At 40.2% G+C, this 24880-nt stretch overlaps 1 protein-coding gene across 1 annotated transcript in view; it reads left to right on the top strand.

The window, feature by feature from the left end:
- The first annotated feature begins 27 nt into the window (after nucleotides 1–27).
- EXOSC3 (exosome component 3) overlaps nucleotides 28–24880 on the top strand; it is a 228171-nt gene continuing 203318 nt past the window's right edge. The window contains exon 1 of the mRNA XM_044059362.1: nucleotides 28–716. Coding sequence (XP_043915297.1) covers nucleotides 480–716 — 237 coding nt within the window. The 5' untranslated portion in view covers nucleotides 28–479. The remainder of the gene's footprint in view (nucleotides 717–24880) is intronic.

Below are 24880 nucleotides of genomic sequence, written 5' to 3'. Positions count from 1 at the left end.
TTGGCAGTTGTACGATGCTGACGAGTGACGTTGCCGAGCTATAGACTTGTGCAATAGCACACTTTTTTAAATATTATTTTCAATTTCTGTGTCAGCGTCTACACCTGTTAAAAAAAATAAGAAGAATTGTTATGTTTTACTTAAAAGTAATAACTACTGTACCAGCCAAGTGCACGCGCAGGTTTGGCCGTGCCCGACACAATTAACATACGCAAGTATCTACTGTCACGGGCATTAACTTTGATTGATACCGCTGTGGTTGATGTAATTGGTTTGCACTTTACGATTGACAGCTTTGTGCTTGATGTAATTGGATTGCAGTTTGCCCATCTAGCCGCGAGTTTCAAGTTATGCATATGTATGACCTCCACAATCACTAGAAGAAGTTATGTTGTGAATTTTCACTTGCAGGGAGTTTGGGAGTCGTAGTTTTTAGAAGTTAAAATCTTGTGTAATGTGCTTGCAAGGAAGCTAGTACGATGAAACTCTGTAGTAGCAGCCCGAAGGTGAATGATGTTGTTTTACCTGGTGATGCAATTACATTTGAAATTCCTGTGCCCGAACGCGAGGACTGTTTACTGGAGCAACCACGTAGGGAAAAGGTGGTCTGTGGTCCCGGCCTGAGGCGGGATGGCGTTAAGATAGTCGTGTGTAAGAGTGGCATGCTGCGCTTTAAGGAGCCCAATATGTATTGGGTGGACTCACAGCAGAAAAGGGTGAGGGCATGATCAGGCTTTCCATTCCGTTTAGATTAACGTATTCTTTAAAGAATGACACGTTAACTCTTACATTACAGTAAAACGTTGAATACACTAATTTCAGACTTACTTTGTTTTTTTTTTTGTTCTCTAGATGTTACCTTTACAAATAGTTTAATTTATGTTTTAATTGTGATTAGTGTTTAGCTGGTAGTTTTCTTTACTGGCTGAACGTGATGTGTTTTTTATAGTACTGTACCTTCAGTGGCGATTTCATATTGATAAATAAAAAATGTTAAATTTTTAACTTGTTACCGAAATTGGCATATATGTGCTTGTACAAAATCAAAACGCAACACTTTTTGACTTAAACCTACATTATTACGTGCAGCATTTTTGTGTTCCAAGATAGGGCTGTCTTAAAGACGTCTAGTTTTTTATTTTAAGAATTCAGCCTCACTGTTTTTCAGATGTGTAAAGCAACAAAGTCTTAACCTCAGCACATTATATTCATCATTTCACTGTGAGGATACTTGTGTATCAGTATTACCTCTGTAGTTCTTTCATTGCTGTTAGGTGAGCACATAGCTGTCAACCTCTTGGAGTAAGAAATTTGGGCAAAACCATAAATTAATGGGTGGGCAAATGCCCATAAATAGGGACTGCCAGATTCAATAAAGCCTATCCTTAAGTGTACATGATATGTATTGAAGAACATCCCTACCACAGTTTTTGTGCTTTCTACCACTGAGAAAGATTACACTAAGTTTACATGTAGTCTGTACTTTGTGGTAACCTGTATGAATCCCTGTCAGCATTTAAAGCTGCAAGAAAATCAGTAGGCAAACTAAAATTAGGAGGAAGAAGGTGTGAGCTATGCCTTTGTTGTCCCTTCACTCAGAACGGAGTACACTTAGTGTAAGCTTTATTGAATCATAGGATCATTGGAGATTACAAGGCTAATGGCTCTGGGGCCCTTACAAGTCTAGTCAGAGTTTATCCCCCAAAAAGAAACCTCAATCAGCACCTGCCTGTTGCCCCTGTCAGTGAGGGCAGGGTCGGCCTTAGCCGAAATGGCACCCTAGGAGAAGTAGTGCTCTGGTGCCCCTTAAGCCCCACCCACACCATAGTCATGAAACACCCCTATTTGAGCCACACCCACAGGGTCACTCCCCAAGAAAGACACTCGTAGGTAGGTACTAGGCTATCTGCCCAAGGGCATTTATAAGCCTAGCCAGAATGTGTTGGCTTTCGCTTCCCTTCTAGATTAGTTTCCTGACCCTCTGTCCAGCAGGGCCATTGAAGTGATCCCAGGGGTAAATTTACGATTTCCCATCCACTCGTCAAGATTTCTCTTAAAGAGAGTCTGTGAGGTGCTTTGCCTAACATAGATTGGGATTCTATTCCAGAGCGAGGGAAGTCTCTGGGACAGGAATCCATCCCTCCAGCATGTCCTATTTATTGTTGTGCTGAGGTTTAAATCCCTAGAGCGTGTGGCTCTAAGAGATTTGGTTTTCTTGAGGTGGAGCATGTCCATTAATTCCGGGCTAGACATGGCCTTGTACGTCAGGTAGAGATCACCTCTGAGAAGGCAGAAAGCAACCAAGTAGAGCTGGAGTTTCTTTAGTCGAGCTGCATAGGGCATCTGTGAGGCCCACGATCCTCTTGGTGAGGTACTTCTGTGGTCTTTCCAGCTGTTGCAGGTGTCGAATAAGGTACGTCCCAAATGGGGCATTGTACTCTATTATGGGTCTGATAAGCGAGTAGAGGGGCACAAAGACCTCTCTTGATCTAGGTGTGAACCCTTTCGTGATTAGGTGGGCTACATAGAAGGATTTTCTAACCACTTTGTCAATGTGATTATCAAAGGAGAGGTTGCTATCTACTTGAGTCCCCAGATCCCTAATTACATCTTCCGTACCTAGTGGATTACCACCTATGTGGTAGTTCGTGGGCACTTTGTTTTTCCCAAAGCGTATGACTGTGCACTTTTTGGCATTTAGCTTGAGGCCATGGTTCTGACACCAGGTATTTGTCTCTGAGACTCTTTTGGAGGATGGCTGTGTCAGCCAGGGAGTCAATTATGGCCCCCAGTTTTCAGTCTGCGAACTTGGTCAGCCATAGTCCTCCCGTGCTTGCCTGTACCTCGGAGAAGTATATACCAAACAGGAGGGGTCCTAGGACTGAACCATGTGGGACGCCACTTGTAACTGGTTTAGAGTCGGATGTGGCACCCGCTACTCTGACCATGTGAGTTCTATCCATGAGCCAGTTGGTAACCCATCTCGAGACATAGGGGTTAATGTTCCTCATGGTAACCCATCTCGAGACATAGGGGTTAATGTTCAAGCTGGTAAGCTTGTCTATGCCAGAGTGGGGAATGGTGTCCAAGGCCTTTGCAAGATCCAGGTAGGCTGTGTGGACTACCTTTCCCTCATCTATGGCCTTGGTAACGGTTTCAAAGAAGTCAACTAGGTTAAGGAGGCAAGATCTGCCTTTAACAAAGCCGAATTGGGTAGGGTCCAGTGTCTGGAGGTTCGCAATGTCTCTGTTAATGAGTTCCATGATGATGGGCTCCATAACTTTGCAGACCAGGCTAGTCAGGCTTATAGGGCAAGAGTTCCCAGGATCTGTTGTGGCCCCTCCTTTGTGGAGCGGGATAACTGTTGCTGTACACCATTCTTTGGGTACATAGCCTGTGGTAAGGCTGAGTTTGAACAGTGAATTTAGGTGAGGGTTTAGTTCATTTTGGAGCTCATGTAAGACTCAGCCTGGGATACCATCCGGTCCCATTGATGCTGTGCTTTTGGCTTTGGAAAGGGCTGTTTTCACCTGTGTGTCTGTGGCTCTTCATTCTTCTGGGATGGACACGGGCCCTTTTGGGGGGGGGGTAAAGTTTGCACTGAACCTGTCAGTCAGGATGTTGGCAATGTGAGTTGGTTCAATGTATTTTTTTTGCCATTTTGCACTAGCTCAGAGCAGATCTGATAGTTGCCACCTAGATTTTTGACATAGCTAAAGAAGGCTTTGTGATTATCTTTAGAGTCTGTGGCAATTTTTCTTTCGAAGCTGGCCTTAGATGATTTTATGAGGGATCGTAGTTTCTTGCTAATACTGATCAGGGAAGCTTTCCCTTTTTGGGATTTTGCTCTATCATGTAATAGCTTCCTCCTTCTGTTGTACAGCTTATTTATGGCCGGGGTCCACCATACTGGTTTCCTCTTTTTGGAGGAGTGAGTCTTGGTTTTACTTGGGATGACTCGATCCATGCATTCCTGTAGGTGCTCATAGAATGCATTTGTAAAGGATTCTGCGGTTTGGGCAGCATTATCCTTTAGCAAGGGGGCTTTGAAATTTTCCACCTCTGTCTTGAGAAGTGTGAAGTTTGCTTTTGAAAAGTTTTTCACAGTGGTTTCCTTGACTGGGGGTGAGGTCGGGATGTCTAGTGTGATAGTGTATGGTCAGATCTTACCAGCGACGGGTTTACCTCTGGTGTGGAGCATTAATCCCCCATGTTGGTGATGATCGGGTCCAATATGTTGTCGCTTCTTGTGGGAGTAGTGACCAGTTGTTCCAGGGCACTTTGAGTTTATAAAGTCTTGGAAGCGTTTGGCAAAGGAGTTAGTACTTCAGTAGTTTTCCCAGTCAATGTTTGTGTAGCTGAAATCACCCAATATCATGGTGTTTGGTAGGACCTACATATTTTCCAATGTTCTCAGGACTGCTGAGTGGGGGTCCTGAGACAATGTGGGTGATCTCTAGCAAGCTACAATCTGAAAAGCAGCTTTGCCCCCTGTTAGTTGCACATGGATGATCTCCGAGGCCTCATGCTGTACCACTAACCTGGAGGTGTGGTTATCCTTGATGAAGATGGATACACCCCCGCCTTTTGTATTTCGGTCCGGGTTCTGGGGCTGAAAGGTATGGTATGAGTTATAGCCTGGTAATGCTGGGGTGCTCTCTGGAGCCTTGAACCAGGTTTCTGTTACTGCACAGATATCGATTCTCTCCATACTGAGGAGTGCCTCGAGTGCATGCGTTTTGAGGTTTAGACTTCTGGCATCGAGTAGCATTACCCTCAGTGTTTGGTTTCATGTGTTGTTTATGGAGGTGGGTTTGTCTTTTGAGCCATGCCTAAAAAAGGCACTATGGGGGTGGCAAGAGCCTTAGCCAGTATTCAAAAGCCTAAGAGCGACAGGTGCAAGCTGTCTCTGGCGAAGCAACGTGGCTTGTCGAGCATGTCATCCCAGGCTGACAGACACTGGATCCCCTTTGAACGACACCAATAGCTTAGCCAGTTGTTAAAATTGATCATTTTATCTTTATACTGTGGCATCATTCTTGGTGAGGGCAAGATGTTACTCATGGTCAGGGTCATACCGGCCTGGGCTACATGATCAGAGAGCTCCTCTGTGTCTCCTCATGCAGTCCAGGGAGGTACGTCTCAGGTCTTTCACACCAACATGGACAATGACAGAGTCATATTTGTACCTTTTTGGAGTGACATGAGTGCTTGTGTTATGTGGCGGATCCTGGCACCCGACAGGCAGCCTACAGTAACCTTCTCCTTGTTCAAGTCTAGTGAGTGGGACGTCAGTGTGCCTGACAATAGTCACCTATTACGAGTGTATTGGGTGTGTTATTTAGCCTTGAGGGCTGTGATTACGTGGCACACTGACTTTAGTATGTGATACATGGTTGTTGTTGGGTGGTGGAGGTTGCTTGGATGTCTGCTTTGGAGGTCTCTGCTGCTTTGGCTGATTTTTGTTTAGAACCTCCGAGTATGTTTTTGTGTGTTGTTTGCTGGTGCAGATATGACTGGTCTTTGTGAGACTGGTAGTGTGGTGCAAGTGTTTTCCTTCTCTTCATGACTGGCTGTTCCAGTCTAGGGTTGAGAGAGACTGGCCTCCAGTTTGGCTGTATAGTTGCATCTCTCCCATACATTGTGTTTGTTGGAAGGAGGAGAGGGTTGTCTGTGTACATGAGGCAATTGTAACATTGCCTCAAGATGCCCAGATTCACCAGCTGGACTGGAGAGTACACCTGAAACTGCCCTTTGGACATGCCTGAACAGATAAAGTGAACTGTTTTCCTGATTGTCTGGTAGGGACGAATAGGGAGCCCTGTTCTTATGTATAGTATAGGGGGGGTGTAGTGCTAGCATTTATTAGTGCTTATTAAGAGATTTGAGCAAGTGCTGGACTGTAAAAGGAAAGATTTGAGTGCTTAAGTTGAGAGTTTGACTAGTTCTAAGGGAAAAATTGAAGAGCAGACTTCGTGGAGCAGGGAATAGTTTAACCCTAGCTAACCGGCGGTGTGCAAATGCGGGTTTTAAAGCAGGGAGATGAAAGAGAAATTAGCCCAAAATGGCCAATAAACTATTAGTTGGGCTGAGACCACTCCTCCAGGGCAGATAGGCTGCTCAAAGCTCCCCACTCTCACAAGTGAACAGAGAAACTTCCTTCTATCCAAGTAAGGTATGGGCAACACAGGAACTTGTACCACAGCCCTGAATTCAGCAGAACCTGAAAATTGGACTAGACTAGCTTAGAAAAGGCGGGAAACTAATTTTTTTTTTTTTTTTCAAAAATACAATAACTTATTCTAAAAACACTTTAAATGCTCAGAACAGGCTAGCGCACTTGAGTGTGTAGCCTACAACAGTTAAACAGATTAAAACACAAAAACGACTAAAAACGATTTTACAAGTGCAATCAGAAAAATAAGTACAGTATGCAGAAAAAAATTGCTTTTTAGAGCACAAAAACGCTAGAAGATCACGTTTTAGGCGAAATTAGCAGTCGAGAAAAAAATGCAGAGAAATGATACTTAAATCAATCCAAAGTCACTTTTTTGTCACTCTACTGCTTGTAGCACTTTGCAGGACACCACTAGGAGCTTTGCTGAGTTGTATACAAGTGCAAAACTGCGCAAATGCGGGTTTTAAAGCAGGGAGATGAGAGAGAAATTAGCCCAAAATGGCCAATAAACTACTAGTTGCTGGGCTGAGACCACTCCTCCAGGGACAGGCTGCTCAAAGCTCCCCATTCTCACTGGTGAACAGAGAAACTTCCTTCTATCCAAGTAAGGTATGGGCAACACAGGAACTTGCACCACAGCCCTGAATTCAGCAGAACCTGAAAACTGGACTAGACTAGCTTAGAAAAGGTGGGAAACAAGAATATTTTTTGTTGTTTTTTTTTCAAAAATACAGCAACTTATTGTAAAAACACTTTAAATGCTCAGAACAGGCTAGCACACTTGAGTGTGTAGCCTACAACAGTTGCAGATGATTAGAACACAAAAACGACTAAAAACTCCAGTCATTTCCTTAAATAACTACATTACCAGGTATCTTTAACTACAACTACCTCTGCATAGTATTTTCTACTTTAAATACCAGAGCTGGATCATGGTCAAATAGAGCGGCCCCTCCTGCAGAACCCCCCCCCCCCCAGCAGCAGCCCCCTCCTCAGCCATTCCAGTGTTCCATTATTTGGTTATTTCTCACCAGTTACCATGCATACTGTTCTCTTATTTGCTTCTACAGTGATTACAGATATTAAAATAAAGTAGCACAAACACAGGTAGCCATTTGCTAAACAGTCACTCAATGAAAACAGACTTAGCATAAGCAGTAAACTTTTCTGCCCTTGAAACTCATTAATTGAAATGGAAAAACACATTCATTGAAATGGCATGAAAACCCACGTTCATAGAAAATGCATCTGGCCAGTGAAGAATTAAGTTTACCTTTGGGCTGTTTTCAAAACAGACTCCTTGCACACATTTGTTAGGGCCATGCATATATGTATTTGTTCTTTGATTCACCTTCCTGATTGCACTGAATTATATTCCTTGTATAGTCCAGCACCACTTGTTAGAAAGTGTTTTTAAATTTGTAGTTTTAAACATTCTTTTAATAAGCAATGAAACAATAACTACCCTTTTCAGAAAATTTCAACCATAAAAGATCATTCGACTTCTGTCATTACAATCAACCAATATTACTCCATACACACAATCTCTGCAGAAGTAAAATCATCTGAATTCCACATTAAAGAAATCTGTAACTAATGAAGAGGTTGCTACGGGCAAAACAACTTCACATATCAATGTTTTATCTACAAATTCAGTGCCTGCTGCCTTTGAAGAATTAATTGCCTATATTACATTAAATAAGTGGTAAGTTGGTAATATTGCAACTGGAAATGACTAAAAAAACAGCAAGCTTATAGTCACTAGGCATCTCTTACAAAGGACATAACAGGAGTGTAGAACCCCTATCCCCCTTATAATGCACCATATAATCAACAATCATATGGGCACTGCAATATCAGTACTCCATCTACATGGTGTGGGAGTAGAATCCACAGCCTTCTGCACCCAAGGCAATTATGCTTTTAACATGCTTTCAGATTTTACAGCACAGTGTGCCATTTGATAAACAAAAGCAAATAGAAACATTTACACTTGGAGTATGTTTTAAATTTGTAATTGTGAACCTTTTTCCAGTAAGCAATGAAACAAAATGCATGAACCAATAATGACAAAACTACCAATTTCAGAATATTTTAACCATAAAAGGCCTCTCAAACACCTGTCATTGCAACCCACCACTGTTAGTCAATAAGGACAATATCTGCAGAAGTAAAATTCATCTGAATAATTCTACATTTAAATAAACGTGTAACTAATGAAGAGACTGTTACTGGCCAACAACTTTACATTTCAGCATTTCCTCTACAATTCAGTGCCTGCTGCTCTTGAAGAATTAATTGCCTGCATTACATTAAAGAAATAATTGGTAAACTGGTAATATTGCAATAGAGGATGACTGAGAAACCAACAAGTTCATAGTTACTAGGTATCCTAAACAAAGGAGGACACTCTCTATGGAATGCAGAACCCCTATCCCCCCCCTTAAAATGCACCAGATAATCAGCAACTAGGGCACTGCATACCATGCTTCCGTACCTCTCAACCTCTTGGCACAAGAAACCTGAACAAAGGCTAAAATTATGGGGAAGACAAAGGCCCCCAAACAGGGGCAGATTATAAATATTGCCCTTATAGACCTAGAAAGTTGCTGCAATAACAGCATTTGTTTTAGCATGCATTTTCTGAAGGAAATGAAGGGGGAAACTCAAATGTATGACATTTAGTTATTTAAATCCTCAGTGATTTGCCAGAAAACCACAACTTTTATGAGGAATAGGCCAAAAATATGAGGCAAAAATCTGGATAGTTGAGAGGTATGCATAACTGTCAACCTCTTAGTGCAAAAAATCTGGACAAAGCCTAACACTGTGGATACAATGGCTGAAAAAATAGGGATAGATTTTAAAATATTGCACTTTTTAACTTTGAAAGTTGCTAGAATAGGATTTGTGTGAAAAATAACCAAGGTCTGCTGTGTATATCTAGGGGTCAGATGGTTCCAACAATCCAGCAAAGCAGCAGCTGTGACAACCACAAAAGTGAAAGCCAAAAGTATCATCATCTTCTTTCGGCTGCTCCCGTTAGGGGTCGCCACAGCGGATCAACTGTTTCCATTTCTTCCTGTCCTCTGCATCTTGCTCTGTCACACCAACCACCTGCATGTCCTCTCTCACCATCCATAAACCTTATCTTAGGCCTTCCTCTTTTCCTGTTACCTGGTAGCTTCATCCTTAGCATCTTTTTCCCATTATACTCTTGCATCCCTCCTCGGCACATGTCCAAACCAACGTAATCTTGCCTCTCTGGCTTTGTCTCCAAACCTTCAACCTGGGCTGACCCTCTAATATACTTATTCCTAATCATGTCCATCCTCGTCACACCCAGTGTAAATCTTAACATCTTCACCTCTGCCACGTCAAGCTCTGACTCCTGCCTTTTTGTCAATGCCACGGTCTCCAACCCATATAACATAGCTGGTCTCACTAACCTCTTGTAGACCTTACCTTTCATTCTTACTGGTACTCGTCTGTCACAAATCACTGCTGACACTCTTCCCCACCCACTCCATCCTGCCTGTATGCTCTTCTTCACCTCTCTTCCACACTCGCCATTACTCTGAACTGTTGATCCCAAGTATTTAAACTCATCCACCTTCGCGACCTCTACTCCCTGCATCCTCACCATTCCTCTATCCTCCCTCTCATTCATACACACATATTCTGTCTTAGTCCTGCTGACCTTCATTCCTCTTCTCTCTAGAGCACATCTCCAAAGCCAAAAGTATGAGGAAAGTTTTTCAAGACCATGAAGAATAACTTTGAATAGCATCACAGAATTTCTGGCAAACCATTAGGTGACTGGTGGTGGACACTGTCTATACTGCTCCCAGCAGGGGTGCAAAACACTCGGACCAGTACTGATGACACTGTTAGAAGGTTAAGGAAACAATTGAAGGAACTCCTGAACATGCTAGTCTTTGTGGATGCACAGTCAGAAGCAGCAGGTGGGACTGGATCCATTTTTGTAGAGAAGGACCTTGCAATAATTCAACTGTTGAGTTTACACAAATTAATAGAATCCATCTGAAAATGCTAAAATAGCAGGGTACAGTTTGGATGTCATTGTTTGCACACTTTTTTCCCCATGTTGTGTGAAAGGAATAGGAAACAGCACTCCTAGACTAACCAACAATTGTGATTTCTACCTTCAGAAAAAGGGACAGAAGGGTGTGTTCTAACTAGACAGAGTTACTGCTTCACAGCTGGGATAGCCTGAGAGAGTTCTTTTGATAGATGAATCTCGGTAATAAGCATTGTTGAGTCCATCACAGCAACATCTTCATCCTTGCACAAATAGGAATTCACCAGTATGCTCTGCATAGTGGATCTGGAGAAGCCATATAAATGTATACACTCCTAACGCCTTCTCTAAGGTATGGGGTGTGGGGTCGTAGGAATGCAGTTACATACTATTTGGTCCCTGTACTTAAGGAGGCGTAGTTGTGTACACACACATCAAGTCAAACATGTTCAGATCGGTAGAGGATTCAACCATAGATATGGTCTCAATTATCCCTCCTGTTCACTGTTTTCTAGGACAGAATTGGAAGACAGAGTTAAGGTTTGAAGAATGTCCAGTCTTGGGGCATGAATTTTCCTGCTTGTAAATTATGTTGTCCTCATGACCCCACATTGACGGGATTGCCAGCAAACACTGGAAAGTGTTCTACAGAGTATGAAGCAGCTAAAATGAAAATCGGCTCTTCCAAAGCAGATTATTTTCTGGAAGAATAGGAGATTGTTTTTGGCAGGTGAAAGGCAAACCGCTATGCATGGGAGGAGAAGTTTAACTAACTTGGTGTTTTGTTCATAGGCAAGAGTGAAGGGAACAAATGGATGGCTGCAGCTGTGACAGAGCTTCAACCATTGTGCCAGACTGTACTAGAATGGTGAAGCAAGAGCCAAGTTCTAGATAAAACTAGTAGTTCACCAAGCTATTTCCTCATCCACATCCTGGTGTAAAAGCCTCTCATGTAGTGATCATGAGACTATAAAAGCAAATGGCAGAAATGAGGTTCTTTAACAAGGCATTTGGGGTCAGTAACCATGATTGAGATCACTGAGCTCCTCATTCTAAGTACAGGCAGACTTACTTTGTTTGACCTGTATGGCGTGTCTATTCCATAGGTGGGGCAGCCTCTGGGAGATGAACCTCTCTCTCCAGAAAGTTTGTTAATGTCATCTATTAGATTTAAGCCTTTTGATCGGGTGCTACGTGAGGAGTTAGACTTGCGGATATGGAGCATCTCTAGTAGAGCAGGGTCTGAGATTGCCTTGTAGGTGAGACACAGATCACCTCTGAGCAATCTGTGTGATACGGAATAGAGTGATAGTGATTTGATTCCACATAGGACAGGCATTGGAGGCCATGGACTCTCTTTGTGAGGTATTTCTGTGGCCTTTCCAGTTGGTGCAGGTGTTTGAAGAGGTACATACCAAATGTACTCAATTGTTGGCCTAATGAGGGAGGAGTACAGAGAGGTAATAACCCTCTTTTGTCTGGATACAATCCCTTTACTTATGCGATTGAACCCAGTAAAAGGCTTTTCTGACCACTGCTGCTACATGATGGTCAAATGTAAGATTGTTGTCAACTTGTGTACCCAGGTCTCTCACCACAGGTTGTGTGCTTAGGGGGTTGCCGTTAATGTGGTAATCAGTAGGGGCTGTGTTTTTGCCGAATGGTATGATGCATTTTTTTGTATTTAACTCAAGGCCATAACTTTGGCACCAGTCATTTGTTGCTGCAAGACCCTCTTGAAGTACGTTAACATCCTTTGGGGAGTTCCACACAGACTGTAATATCCAAAAAGCAGGAGACCAGGATCCAATCCACACAAACAACGTTTGAGCGCTTTCTTGAGTAGAAACTTCTTCAGAATAACACAGCATATTACCCAACAGCCTTATATATGCTATTCCACCAAATTAGTCATCATTAACTAACTAATTAATAAAAGTCCGAAAGAGCAACACACACACACATATATATTGTACTCGCAGTAAAAAAGAAAAAATGCGATTAAAAACATATGAAAGGAAAGATACTTGACAATTAAATATAGCGTTTATATTGCGTGGATTGGATCCTGGTCTCCTGCTTTTTGGATATTATCATTTGGGGAGTCAGTGACAGCACCAAACTTGCAGTCGTCCGCAAACTTGGTCAGCCATAGGCCTTTTATCTTTGCCTGGACCTCTGAGAAGTAGATCCTTGGGACAGTTTTTAAATATTGTGCTCCCAAGCTTAGGAAGTTGATAGAATAACCGATTTTGCAATAGCACTGGTTTTCTGAAGAAAATGTCTGAAATTCAAATGTCTGTTATTTTCTGACTTCAATCCTCAATGATTTGCTAGAAAACAGCAATTTTATGAGGAGCAGACAAAGATATGAGGCAAAAGTCTGGACAGTTGGTAGGTATGGGTGAACAGTGCATGAAGGGTGCAACCTCCGTGCACTGCACCCAGAAGCTCACTCTGCATGGTTTTAATATAATTCCTTTTTTTGGCTAATTACTGTTTTTATGTCAGTCTCTTTAGACGGGATCCTTTTTAGCACATCGATCATACAGCTTGTTTGTAAGTTGCATTGGCAGGTAAGTATGTCTACTGTATCATTTGGTCATTGCCAATGTTTATGCTTTATAGAGATTGTAAAGAACTAATATTTTCAGTGTGTGCCTTCCTCACTAAGTTTAGGCTGTCTCAGTAAATTTGCTATCCAGTGAGTAGAGTTTAAATTTAGTTTGATTAGCTTGTTGGTAATGCCATAATGTGGGATAGTATGTGATCTTGGTCAGATCCAAATAGCTAGTGTGACTGATCTACCCAAGTTAAAGTATCAGTGACTTGTTCAGAATAGCCCACCAGGTTCAGTATGCAGGATGTCCCATTAGCAAACCTGTCTTGGGTCCAGGGCTTGTGGACTGCCCATCTCCTTATTAACAAGTTCATTAATGATGTGTTGCATTGCTTTGCAGATTAAGGCAGTTCAGGCTTGTAAGTCTGTGGTTTCCTAGATCAGTAGTGGATCCCCTTTGTGGAGCAGGGTGACTTCTACAGTTCTCCATTCCTCTGGCACAAATCTAGTGGGGAATTTGAGGCTGAGCAGGCAGCATACCTCTCAACTGTCCCTGATTTTGACTTTCATTTTAACTTTGTCCCTTTTACTCCCTCCTAAAACTTGTGATTTCTGGTGAAAAGATGGTCTTATTGTCCTTTTTTATTATAGATTTTTTTTTTTACTTCAGGAAGTTTATATTAATTTGCATTCTTTTATTCTAACAATGTCTTTGATTTAATAGTATTAATGTTTTTAAGCGTCCCTCATTTTTATTTTTGCATGTTTGGGTGAGAGCTATGCCAGGCAGTGTCTGGAGCTGACAAGAAGGCAACCTGGTGCATTATCAGGACCCAAGAGGAACAAGTGTTTTTTGATACTGGAGAGAGCATTCGGGATCTGCTTTGAGATGAACATAGTGAGTGGTGTGCTGATAAGTTGGGGAAGTTAGAGAGGAAAATGGGAGCTTAATTTGTCATCTAATGCATTTGCTAGGACCTCCAGGGACAAGTAAGTGTTATGTATTACTTCTGAACACTGTTGGGTATCACCTGTAAAGGTTTCTGACATAGCTGTGGAAAGCTTTGTGCTTGTCTTTACGGAGGTAGCAATTCTCAATTTGTACTTATTTTGGAGGATTTTATTTTATTTTTTTTTATCTTTTTAAGTTAATCCCTAAATGATGGTGTATTAAATTTGCTTTTACAGGCTATGTTATAAGCAAACTATAGAGTAAAAGGAACAAATTCCACCATGGGGGTTTCATCCTGAATTTGGCATTGTGCATATTTCTTATGGGGGAGAAATACCTTTATGCATGCTTTCAGGTAGACGTAGAAATTATCCACAAATATAGTAGTGTGCAAGATGATGGGGGTCATTAAGATGAAGAGGGTGCTTAAGTTTAATCAGGCCATTAGTTAGCTGGATTAGGATTGCATTAGATTAGTGTCTAATGACAGACTGTGTGAGTTTAAGGCGAGTCAGGCTTTATTCTCAGTGATGGTTACTGAAAGGGGGTCAGGATTTGACCAGTGATGTGGTAAATGTATGTGTTGACCATAGGGTGTCAGTATTGGTGAGCACAAGGTCCAGTATATTTGAGCTCCTCCTTGTGACTTGACTTAGTTGGTCTAGGGAGCTAGCATTAAAGTAGTTCAGAAATCTTTTAGGTTTAGAAAGTTTTCCTCTTTGTAATAATGCTTAAGGTCACTATAAAGATATTATTGCTTGTTTGTGGATTTAGGGTTATGGTTTTTGTAATCCTCACTTAAGTGAAGATTTTTCTTTAGGTTTCTTATTTGGCAAAAACAAAAAAGGACACCACAGTGCCGCCCATATAACATGAACATCAATAAAACATTGTCTTCAACAGAACATATAATTTTTTAAAATGTTCTTATTTAGCTGTCTTGATAATACGGATTGTAGCTTTGTTCACTTATAATGCACGCTGTTTTAATATTGTTTATGATAATTATTTAATACAAAATCTCCCCATTTTAAACTTTTTATTGTTCCAGGTGAAAATAGATGCTGTTGAGGAATTTCATTTGTAAGTAGCAATGCATATGAATTTGTTTGCAGTGAGGCATCCCCACACCCTTAATAGGAATGGGTGGGAGAATATCTTGTTCCACTGCCTACTTAACTCCAAGAGCATACCATGTATGTTGAGGGTGCAAAGAAGTGTTGCTCCTTTGATAAACGGTACTTCATTTCCAGTTTTGCTTTACATTACATCATGTTAGTCACAACTCTTGGATTTTTTTTTTCATTTGTGCAGCAGGGCATAATATTATAGTTAAATTGTTTTTATACTGAATATGGTAACACCTGCTTGAAAGTTACTGTATTGTGAGAACGTACTGCCTCTTGGAGAATATCTTTGGCATGTAGCCAGGTCCACAGGATTTATGCAGGTAGATAAGTTCACCCAACTACTCTTGAGGTTGCTTGACTTTAGAGCCTGATGCATTTCATCTCGTTTGAACTGCATGCAGGTCAGGATACTCTTGCATGATAGTAGTAATTGCTGTTTGTAAAAATGCCAGTATGTTTATGGTTGATAATTTAATTTAGTCTTAGTTTTAGTTTTCATCTTCACAAATTTGACAAGATTTATTCTTTCTTGTCCCTTTGCACCTTCCACTGATATGAGCCATGATACTACTTGTCAGAAGAATTTGTTTTGCTGTATCCTCTTTGTGTAAGAGAGATTGCTTTGCCCCTGGTCCCCTTGGTTCTTTTAAGCTGCTCTGTGCGTGGATTTTGAGACAGATATTAAGTTCTTTCAGTACCTTAAAAAGTAAAATCTTCTAGGTGCCCCTGTGGTTGCCAAATCACAGACCAGGACCTGCATCAGTACTGCCTGTACTGTTTACAGGAGCACATCGTCGGGCTCTGCCATATGTGCCAGTGCTTCATATCGGTTGCCTTTGGAAGAGAAAGGGCTTGTACTTCAGTGCTGTGTATATGGCAGCAGCTGGCTTAGCATTGGTGTCCCTTGTGTGATTAAGGACATTAGTGGAACAGTGTGAGATGATGATGGAATCTGAGGCCAAAATCTAGTCGCGTCTTTTAAGTCTGTGTAAGCCATCCTATTTGGTTCTTGCTTGTCATTAGCTGTCCCGTGATTAGCAGGGGGTCGAGTGTTCCTCCTTCCTTGCATAACAAGTGGTGCACTAAAAGTAGCTACTTTTAGGTAGGTTTAGGGATATCCACACAGCATGTCTCATGGTGAAATGTCTGGAGAACATCAGCAGGTGAGGCATAAGCATAGAACTATAGCTTTAGTTCCCCTAGCTTTAGTTCCCCTAGCATATGCTCAGTGGTTGTGGTTGGGGCAGAGGAGCCTTTTCTCATGTCTTATTCTCTTGTTCCCCACCCTTTTCAAGAGGACTTTGGCTGTGGAGGAGGCTTCTGTGACTCTTCCTTTGTTGCATGGCAGCCCCAGAAATTGAATTTGCCAGATCTTTGAAGTCTTGTCAGACCGTACTTACAGGAGTATTCCTTTAGTAAACCGAGGCTAATGCACCTTGCCTTGTATGCACGTCTATCGTACAACTGCCTTGAGTGCTTCTTTGGGTCCCTACCCATGTTACTTATTGCCTGGCACTTGCCCATCATGTGCTCAGCCCTTCATACATCTCGTGTGTGTGTGTGCTGTCCTATCCTAAAACTGGGGTAAGAGAGTAAATTTTCCCTCTCCTACAGTGTTCTTGTGGTAGGTCTCAGAGGACCAGGTGGTTATCAGCTCAGATGCAAGACAAGTCTTCTCCTACATATAATAATCTTGCACCCCAACTGACCTTTCCTGTGGGTAGACTTTCAAGTTGAAGTGTTGTGTAGACTGGCCTATGATGACTCGTTTGACTCGTTTATTTTCCCAGAAATGCCAACATCGATATCTGGCAAGAAGGGTGAGGAGCTCTCGTTGCTTTCCCCATCTAGTGGAACCCACTCTATGGATGCTGCTTATACTACCTGGAAATGTCAAGACTCTACTCCCTTGATTTCCAAAAAGGCATATTTTCTTTGATCCTCTTGTAGCAGGAAGTGACATCCAGGTTATATGTTTCATGGTAGACACTTGTAAGATCATTTCAGTCCTACTTGTAAGATCATTTCAGTCCTACACATCTCCCTGAGAGTGCAGCACCTTTCCACTGTACCACTTGGTAAGGAATACAGAGATTTGAGTAGGCAAGCTGCTGTTTTCTTTTGGAATTTCAGATCATGGATTCTTCAGTTATTTCTTTTACTTTTTCAAGTTATAGACCTGTTTAGTAGATCAGGCACTGAAAAAGCTGACTGACTTCTGTGACTGTTGTGTTAAAGATTTGGTAAAAGACACTTAACATAGTTTTTACTGTGGGCTTCTATATGGTGACATGTCATTTTGATGACACGGCTGTCATTCATTTACCTTTTTTTTTTTTTTTTTTTTTTTTTTTTTATATATTATTCACGGGATAGTGCACTGATCAATACTGACCAATTTCAGGATCAGCCTAGTAGAAATACAAAACATTTCACAAACAAAAAATACAGAAGTGTAAGCAATAACGTTCAGATGCATTTACGCATTTAATGTTTTTTTTGTTTTTTTTTTAACAAGAAACATCTTTGCATATGTCATAAGTGATAATTTAATAATCATACATTTATATAAATGAAAAACTATATCGACACAGTCCCACTTGCAAACATTGTACATCATGTGTCTACTCGAGCCTTGTCAGTCAAACATTATTCAAGTCCTGCCTTCTTTTAAACCTCATTCCTCCCTTTTTTATGTATTGTTCCCACAATTAATTTTTTTCCTATGTAATTTGCTCCTACCCTTTTCTAAAGATTTCATTTCCAGTTGTTTTGTCTCTGTTACTATATTCACTACTTTTAATACAATTGGTTGTGACTTTGATTTCCATTTTCTAGTAATTGCTTTTTTTGGCAACCACCATAATTAGACTCAGCAAGGTATTATGTCTAGACAATTCCAATTCTTTGTCATATGTCAGAAAAATCATTTCCTTGGTTACACCATTTGCTGACTCAGCATCTCTGACAAAGCAGTCGCAGGGAAACTTTAAAGTTTGCCAACTCATTACACTCCCAGAAAATATGTTCCCAATTACCTCTGTTTTTCCCCGTAGTGTACAGTGAAAAACTTCTCTGGAGTCTAAGGTATAAAAAATACTTGTGTATCCTAGTAAAAATCCTAGGTCTTTTTGTTTTTGGGAGACAGATACACCCCCCATTGTTTCTTTGTTAATTACTTACACGGTCTCTTTTCCTAATCATTTTCTAACCACCTCTGATTCTTATAGTTAACATGCAGTATTTTATATGCTCTACTAATTATTCTTTTTTTAACGACCGCTTCTGTTCTAGGTTTTACTACAGACTCTTATCAGTGGTAATCTTTCATTTAGGATGATCCCCCTATTTCTTTGTCTTGGCCTATACTCTGATAACTGTCCTTGATAGGGAAGGCATCTCCAACCTGCAGTCTAAATAAATTCTTGAGTTTTCCCATTGTATTACTTTATCCCTTTCTAGTTATTTGCTCCTAATACCTTGGTTCCTTTGCAAGTATTTTTCCAATAAATTCTTGCCCCCTCCTGCCTTTTGTCTATATCCCTAATTGCAGTCATCCCTGTTGGTAGAATCTCCTTTCTCCATTCCTGTGTTGGCTTAGTTCTTAGAATACTGTTGCTACTTTATGAATACAATCTGTATGATTATTGTTCTCCTTAAAGGTCTGCAGCCAAACTTCTAGTCTCTTTGTTTCTTGAGCTTCCACCCTGTTTTATCATCATCCATTTCAACTTTGAATTCTAGTTTTCTTCTTGTGCTATGTATTGGAGCCTTAATTGTGTTGCTCTGAAATACCCCTTCAAATCGGGTAATCCCGATCAGACTTGTTTTGTTGGAAGAAACAGCTTATCTCACTTTTGCTGTTTTCACCTCCCAGATAAATCCTTCAGCTCTTTATTAATTGCTTTCCACAACTTCTCCTCTGGTTGATAAAAATATGCTTGACTTGTGTATAAGATGAAAGGGACTAAAAACATTTTAACTGCTATTATCTTTTGTTTAGTCACTTCCCACATATCCTTAGCTGCCACACCAGAATAATCTTCAATCCATACTCATAAATACTTCATTTTATCATGTCCCCATAACTATGGATATTGCTGAACCAATGTGTGTGGGTACAATATTTATTGCTATTGCCTTTGTTTTAGTTTCATTAATTTTGTATCCTGAAGAGATTTGAAACTGTCTCAAAATGTTCCACAACACTGTATGTCCCTTGTCTGGTTTTGTCTGGTATAAAATATCATCTGCAAATAAGGACAGCTTTTCTTGACTACAATACCAATTATATCATTGCATTTCTGAGTCCCTTATTTTCTTTGCCAGTGGTTCTAAATATAATGCAGATAACAAAAGGGAAAGAGGACCGTTTCCTCTGCTCAAGCAGAAATTATTAGAGAGGGACCCACCCACTATATAATATTCGCCTCCGATTGCTCATGTATCCTCCTAATCACTTGCATTTTTTTTCAGGGAATGCAAATGCTTCTCCATTGCCTGCTCATAAAATCCTTGCTTACTCTGTCAAATGCTTAGTCTGCATCGAGCCTCACTAACAACAGAGTTATTTTCTTAAATTCCAATTCCATCTGGATCATCAATGTTCTGTTAATATTGTTAGATGTTTGCCTCCCCTCTACAAAACCACATTATCAATTTTTGGCATACCTTTTTGCCATTCATTTAGCCACGATAGACACAAACACTTTATATTCATGGGTTAGTATTGAAATGGGCCTATATGAAGGCGGGTATGAGGGATCTTTACCCTGTTTAGGTATTTTAGCTACCACTGCTTCCTTCAAGGATGTTGGTACTTCTCCTCTTAAAATACTGTTGAACAAAACCTTCCAGAACTTCATCAGTTTTCCCCCTCCTAGCTTCTAAAGATTAGTACTTGGCTAACTGACGTTGTGAGCCATTTTAAGTCTAGCCCAATTATCCTTTGTTTGACTGAAACCCTGCACCTTGTGTTTGTAAGGCAACCACCTTAACGATTAGGCCACCCTTGCAACCCCTACAAATACCATCTATTCGTGGTAACTTTACTGTAGATTGGTTGTACATCACCATTTTTATCTCATCTCGTCCAATCCTAACTGTTGGAGGTTGAATTGGCTCAATTACTAACCATGTCATATTTAATTCGTCCGTAAACATTTCCATTTGTACTTTCTTGATTTCCATATTTCTCTGCTTTATAAAGACTTTCATAGAATTTCTGAAATATTTCTAATACCGTTACAGGATCTGCTGTTACCTTCCTTGTTATAGGCTACCTAAGCTTTGCGACGGCCCTTTCTATTTTCTGTTGCCGGAGTCATTGTGCTAAAAATGTTTGTGCTCTAGAGTTGTCAAAAAACAGTTGCTTAGCAGTTTTTCTAAACTCCTCCGTATTATTGAGGTAATCTCTCTATTTTCTGTTTAGCATTCTGCAGTTGCTCCTGTTCTTGTTCTGTGATATTCCCCCCTATTCTGCAATACTTTCAGTTCCTGTAAGTAATTCTTGCTACTTAACCATATTTCCCTTTTTTATTTCCACCCTGTTTTTAAACTCCAGTTTAATTTTATCCCACTCCCTAGTTGTATTTTCAAAAGAAATGTTTATCTTCTGTAATAGTAACTGAGCAATTTCCACTACCCATTCCTTAAATTCCTCTCTCAACAGACAGTAGGAAAGCACCAGTGTCTCATTTTTATTTCATCACTCTGTAGTTATTGGTGCATGATCTGGAGTAGTTATTGGGTGCATATCAAGACCTTCAATTAAATGCACATGTTCCTGTGAAATTTAAATTCTGCTTAGCCTAGTATCTTGGGGATTAATTTGTAAATTCACTCTGAACTCCAGGTACTGAATTGACATCCTCAATGCCAAATATTTTTCATACATTTTTTCAAAAGTCTACCCTCCTTTGTTATGCTTTCTATTTGGGCCTCCCAAAAACATCTTCACTGCTGCAAATCAAATTCCACTCCCCACCTGCAAGTAATATGCCTTGCTGAAAGCTGATTATTTCTCCCAGAATTTTCTTAAGCGCCATTATAGCAGTTTTAGGTGGAATATAAATGCTTGCCAGTGTAATCCTCCTCCCCTGCCAGTAGCCTCTTAGTACTACAAATGTACCATTATTATCTTTTTATCCTTGTCTATTATATTAGCAATTAATATAAGTACTCCTGTTTTCCTTTGTCCCAGGTATTCTGCTGAATAAGCCTCCTGGAAGGCTTCCTTTATCAAATTCACACTTTCAGTTCTTTTCGAGTATGTCTCCTGTAGAATAGCTATTTGCACTCTACATTTTTTTTTTAATATAGTTCACTACTTTTTTGTATTTATCTGTGAGACCGTTGACATTTAAAGACATTACAGAAAGCATAATTGTACCGCGATAGTGGTGCTGCAGTAGCATTGTCGAGTTCGATTCTCAGCTAGAGCGTCTTCTGTGTGGAGGCATGCGTGAATGGGCGTGCCTTCGTTGAAGGTTGTGCGTCAGGGCTGGTAACTCGGCAAGTAAAAATCCACTACCAAGCATTAGGGGACTGGAGTTCTGCTGTGGCGACCCCTAACCGGGATAAGCCGAAAGACACAACAACAACAGAAAGCATCATTGTATTAAAATGTTTTGTTAGGTGAACTTTTATACAGTTGGTTCTTTTCATATCAAAAAATAAACACCCCCCTAAAACCTATTAACTAAACACCCTAAACTATGTACATCTTCAAATATTGAAGTTTTACCTTCTTACTAGGAGCAAATGTCCCAAAGTGACAGCACACTCTCATACTTTGTGCAGGCTGCGCGTCCAAGTGCTGACTAGTTTTGTCTTGCCTTTATAGCTCTCCCAGCTGAGGAAACACCTGAATGCTTTCAGAGAGCATTATGTCCTAGCCAATTTCTCTGTATTAGATTGTCTCCATAGAGACATGAGGACCGGATACATACCCTTATTTGCCAGAAAAAAAGTCTTACAGTATTCAGTACTCTGTCATTTACTCGTTTTTCTCTTAAAACTTGTTACTAGTTCAAGCCAAGGGCCTTAATCCAATCATTCCCCATGCAAGAATGAGAAAAACATTTTCTTTTGTCATGCTGTTTTAACCAATTTTTTTTTTACATTGCACTGCCTATGTTTCTTAAAACTGAACAAGAAGAAGGGAAAAAGGCAAAAGCAGGAGCACCCTTTTACAATAGTATCCCCATTACACTTAGTTTTCTCATTTATTTTTTATAGCATACAAAGAAAATCATACTCTATAAAAATAGTACTATTAAGAAAAAAATGTTTTACTTGGTTAACTTTCTCCCTCCTCTTCCCCTCCCCTAAGTATTTTTCCAGACATTGACATGAAGTAGGGCATATGCTTTTAAGAGTTCCCCACACGTCCAAAAAAGTCCAGTATTTCCAGATTTTCTTGTTTTGTCATATTTCACAAGTAATTATTGCTTTGTAATCCCACATTTGTCAATTTCCAAATTACTGGTTTTATTCCTGTTCATCCCCATTTTCAAATCCTGTGTCCACTTCATTTACAGCATACTCTTGATTCTTCTATTCAACTGTCATACTCCCTTCTTCTCTCTCTCCAGCATTTTCCATTGAAATGTTGGGAATGTCACTGGCTCTGTCTCTCTGTCTCTCTGTCTCTCTGTCTCTCTGTCTCTCTGTCTCTCTGTCTCTCTGTCTCTCTGTCTCTCTGTCTCTCTGTCTCTCTGTCTCTCTGTCTCTCTGTCTCTCTGTCTCTCTGTCTCTCTGTCTCTCTGTCTCTCTGTCTCTCTGTCTCTCTGTCTCTGTCTCTCTGTCTCTCTGTCTCTCGTTACCAGAAGAACAAGAAACAGAATCTCCTCCTGTTTCACAGCTCACTTATTGCTGGAGAAACATTTTGTATATCTTCCTTGGCATGTACTTCATCAAAAAATGATTTGCCCCTCCAGAGAAGAATATTTTGAAGATAGCTAGCTACAGCAGTTTGAATCTCATGCCTACTTCTGACATTTCCTGACTATTGGAATAAATTTACTTGTATTCTGCCCTCTATAGACTGGGAAATGTACACTACATCTGACTCGCAGCCACATTTCCTGGACTTTGTTAATGCAAACACCCTGGATCAGGTAATGTGCACTCCAGGCAGGGGTTCAAACATACTAGACCTGGTACTCAACAACATGGGACAGTGACAGTGTTGCATTCCCCAGGAACCCCCTCCTCCCGATGTCGCATCTTCTTTTGTGAGGTTGGTTCACAAAGCTGTCTTATGCAACCTGAAAAATCCAACTAAACCAGTAACAGGAACTATTCTAAAGTTAGCTACATCTTTTAAGCAACAGTTTGTCAAAATTCAGGGCTCCCACAGACCTTGAGAACACAGCTGCCAGTGCAGAATTTTTGAATAACAAAAAGATTCCAACTCCAAGTACGTCCGTACTTTATCAATGAAAAGCTTTCGGATCTAAATCCTTCAGTGCATTATACAGTCTGTAACATTCTTTCAGTTTTTTTAAACAAGACTAAAATCATGTGAGCACGGCCAGCTAATTACATCATCTCTACAATAATTCAGTTAACATTTTAGCTTAGAGATGTAGCAGTTCCTTAAAAGGTACTGGCATATTTTCAGCTCAGTTTATAAATGTATACTAGAACCATATACTTAATAAATCTGTCAGTCTAATAAAATAATTTATTACAAAAAATTTTCACATGTTCAAATTATTTGTAAATATAAAAAAACATGTATATACACACATTTAAATACATAGTGCAGTTGCATTTGTCTAGTTGCTAAAACTGGCTTAATACTAACCATGTTATTCAACACTGGTAAAACATCTGCTTGGAGTCTTAAGCTCCATGCATATTCTTTATTCACCAGACTGTTATTAACATCACCCCCTCTTATTTGCTTATGCACTGTTTCTATCACCCTAAATTTGAAGGTGTGCTCAGTACCTTTCTCCAAAATATGCTTACGTAACGCATTCTGCTGTATTTGCCTACGTATCTCTGACTTATGTTCTATTATTCTTTCCTTTAGTTTCCTTGTACTTTTCCCAACATAAAATGAAGGGCATTTTAGGCAGGTAGCAAGATATATTACATATGTAGTATTGCATGTTGCTGCACATTTAAATATTTTTTATTTGAAACTGGATGGTTGTACATATTGTTGTCCTTCTTCATAAAAATGTCAGTACAGCCACTGCAATTCAAATGTGTGTGCCTGTTGTATATATTTTCTGAGCTCTCTTCTGATGCCTAAAGTCTTTATAGCACAATCGCATTTTTAAGTTCTTTAAATTCCTATATGTAAAATCTGGCTTATTATGAAGTATCTGACGTAGTTCTGGCATAGCCATCAAAATATTCCAATTCTCAATAATTTTCATTACTTCCCTAGTCCTTAGTATTGTAAGTAGTTGGATATCTAACCTTATTTTATTCTTCTTTATTCACTATACTGCAGGTATAGTCACTATTAAAATAGGTTTTATTAGTCCTGTTCTACTATTAAAAACTTCATTTTACTAGCTCATCCACCATAGAGTTTACATATCTTCTCTCGCTAAATTCATTTGCCAGTTCAGGCATCTGCAGCTTGCATTTTCTGTCACTAGTATTTAACTAGTTCTGTTAACTGTTAACAGTTCTGCTGTTCTTCCGTTTGTGGTATTGCTAGTCTGTTGCTGTAGTGAACGACTTCTTTGCTGCTTTTGTTGGTAGGTCTCTACTTTCTCTGGTATTTCTAACCGGAATGGTGCTTGAACCTTGGGAAAAAAAACATAATTGCTTTTTCAGTTGAATCCATACCATTTTTCTGCTGCCCATCATTAGACTGTCGAGGCCACGTCCACTGATGCCCCTATGTCTTTTGGGGCCTCATTATTCTCCTGATGAATATTCATTGATGTCTTCATTTTCACTAGTTGGTTGGTACTATCAGTCAGTATGGTAAAAAAAAAATTACTGTCCATTTGTTGAGATGCCACTGACTGAACTAATGGCTCAAATT

The sequence above is a fragment of the Protopterus annectens genome, chromosome 17.part0, assembly GCF_019279795.1.
Source record: "Protopterus annectens isolate FY-2018-M chromosome 17.part0, PAN1.0, whole genome shotgun sequence".
NCBI lineage: Eukaryota > Metazoa > Chordata > Ceratodontiformes > Protopteridae > Protopterus > Protopterus annectens.
This window is presented reverse-complemented; position numbering and strand designations above follow the sequence as displayed.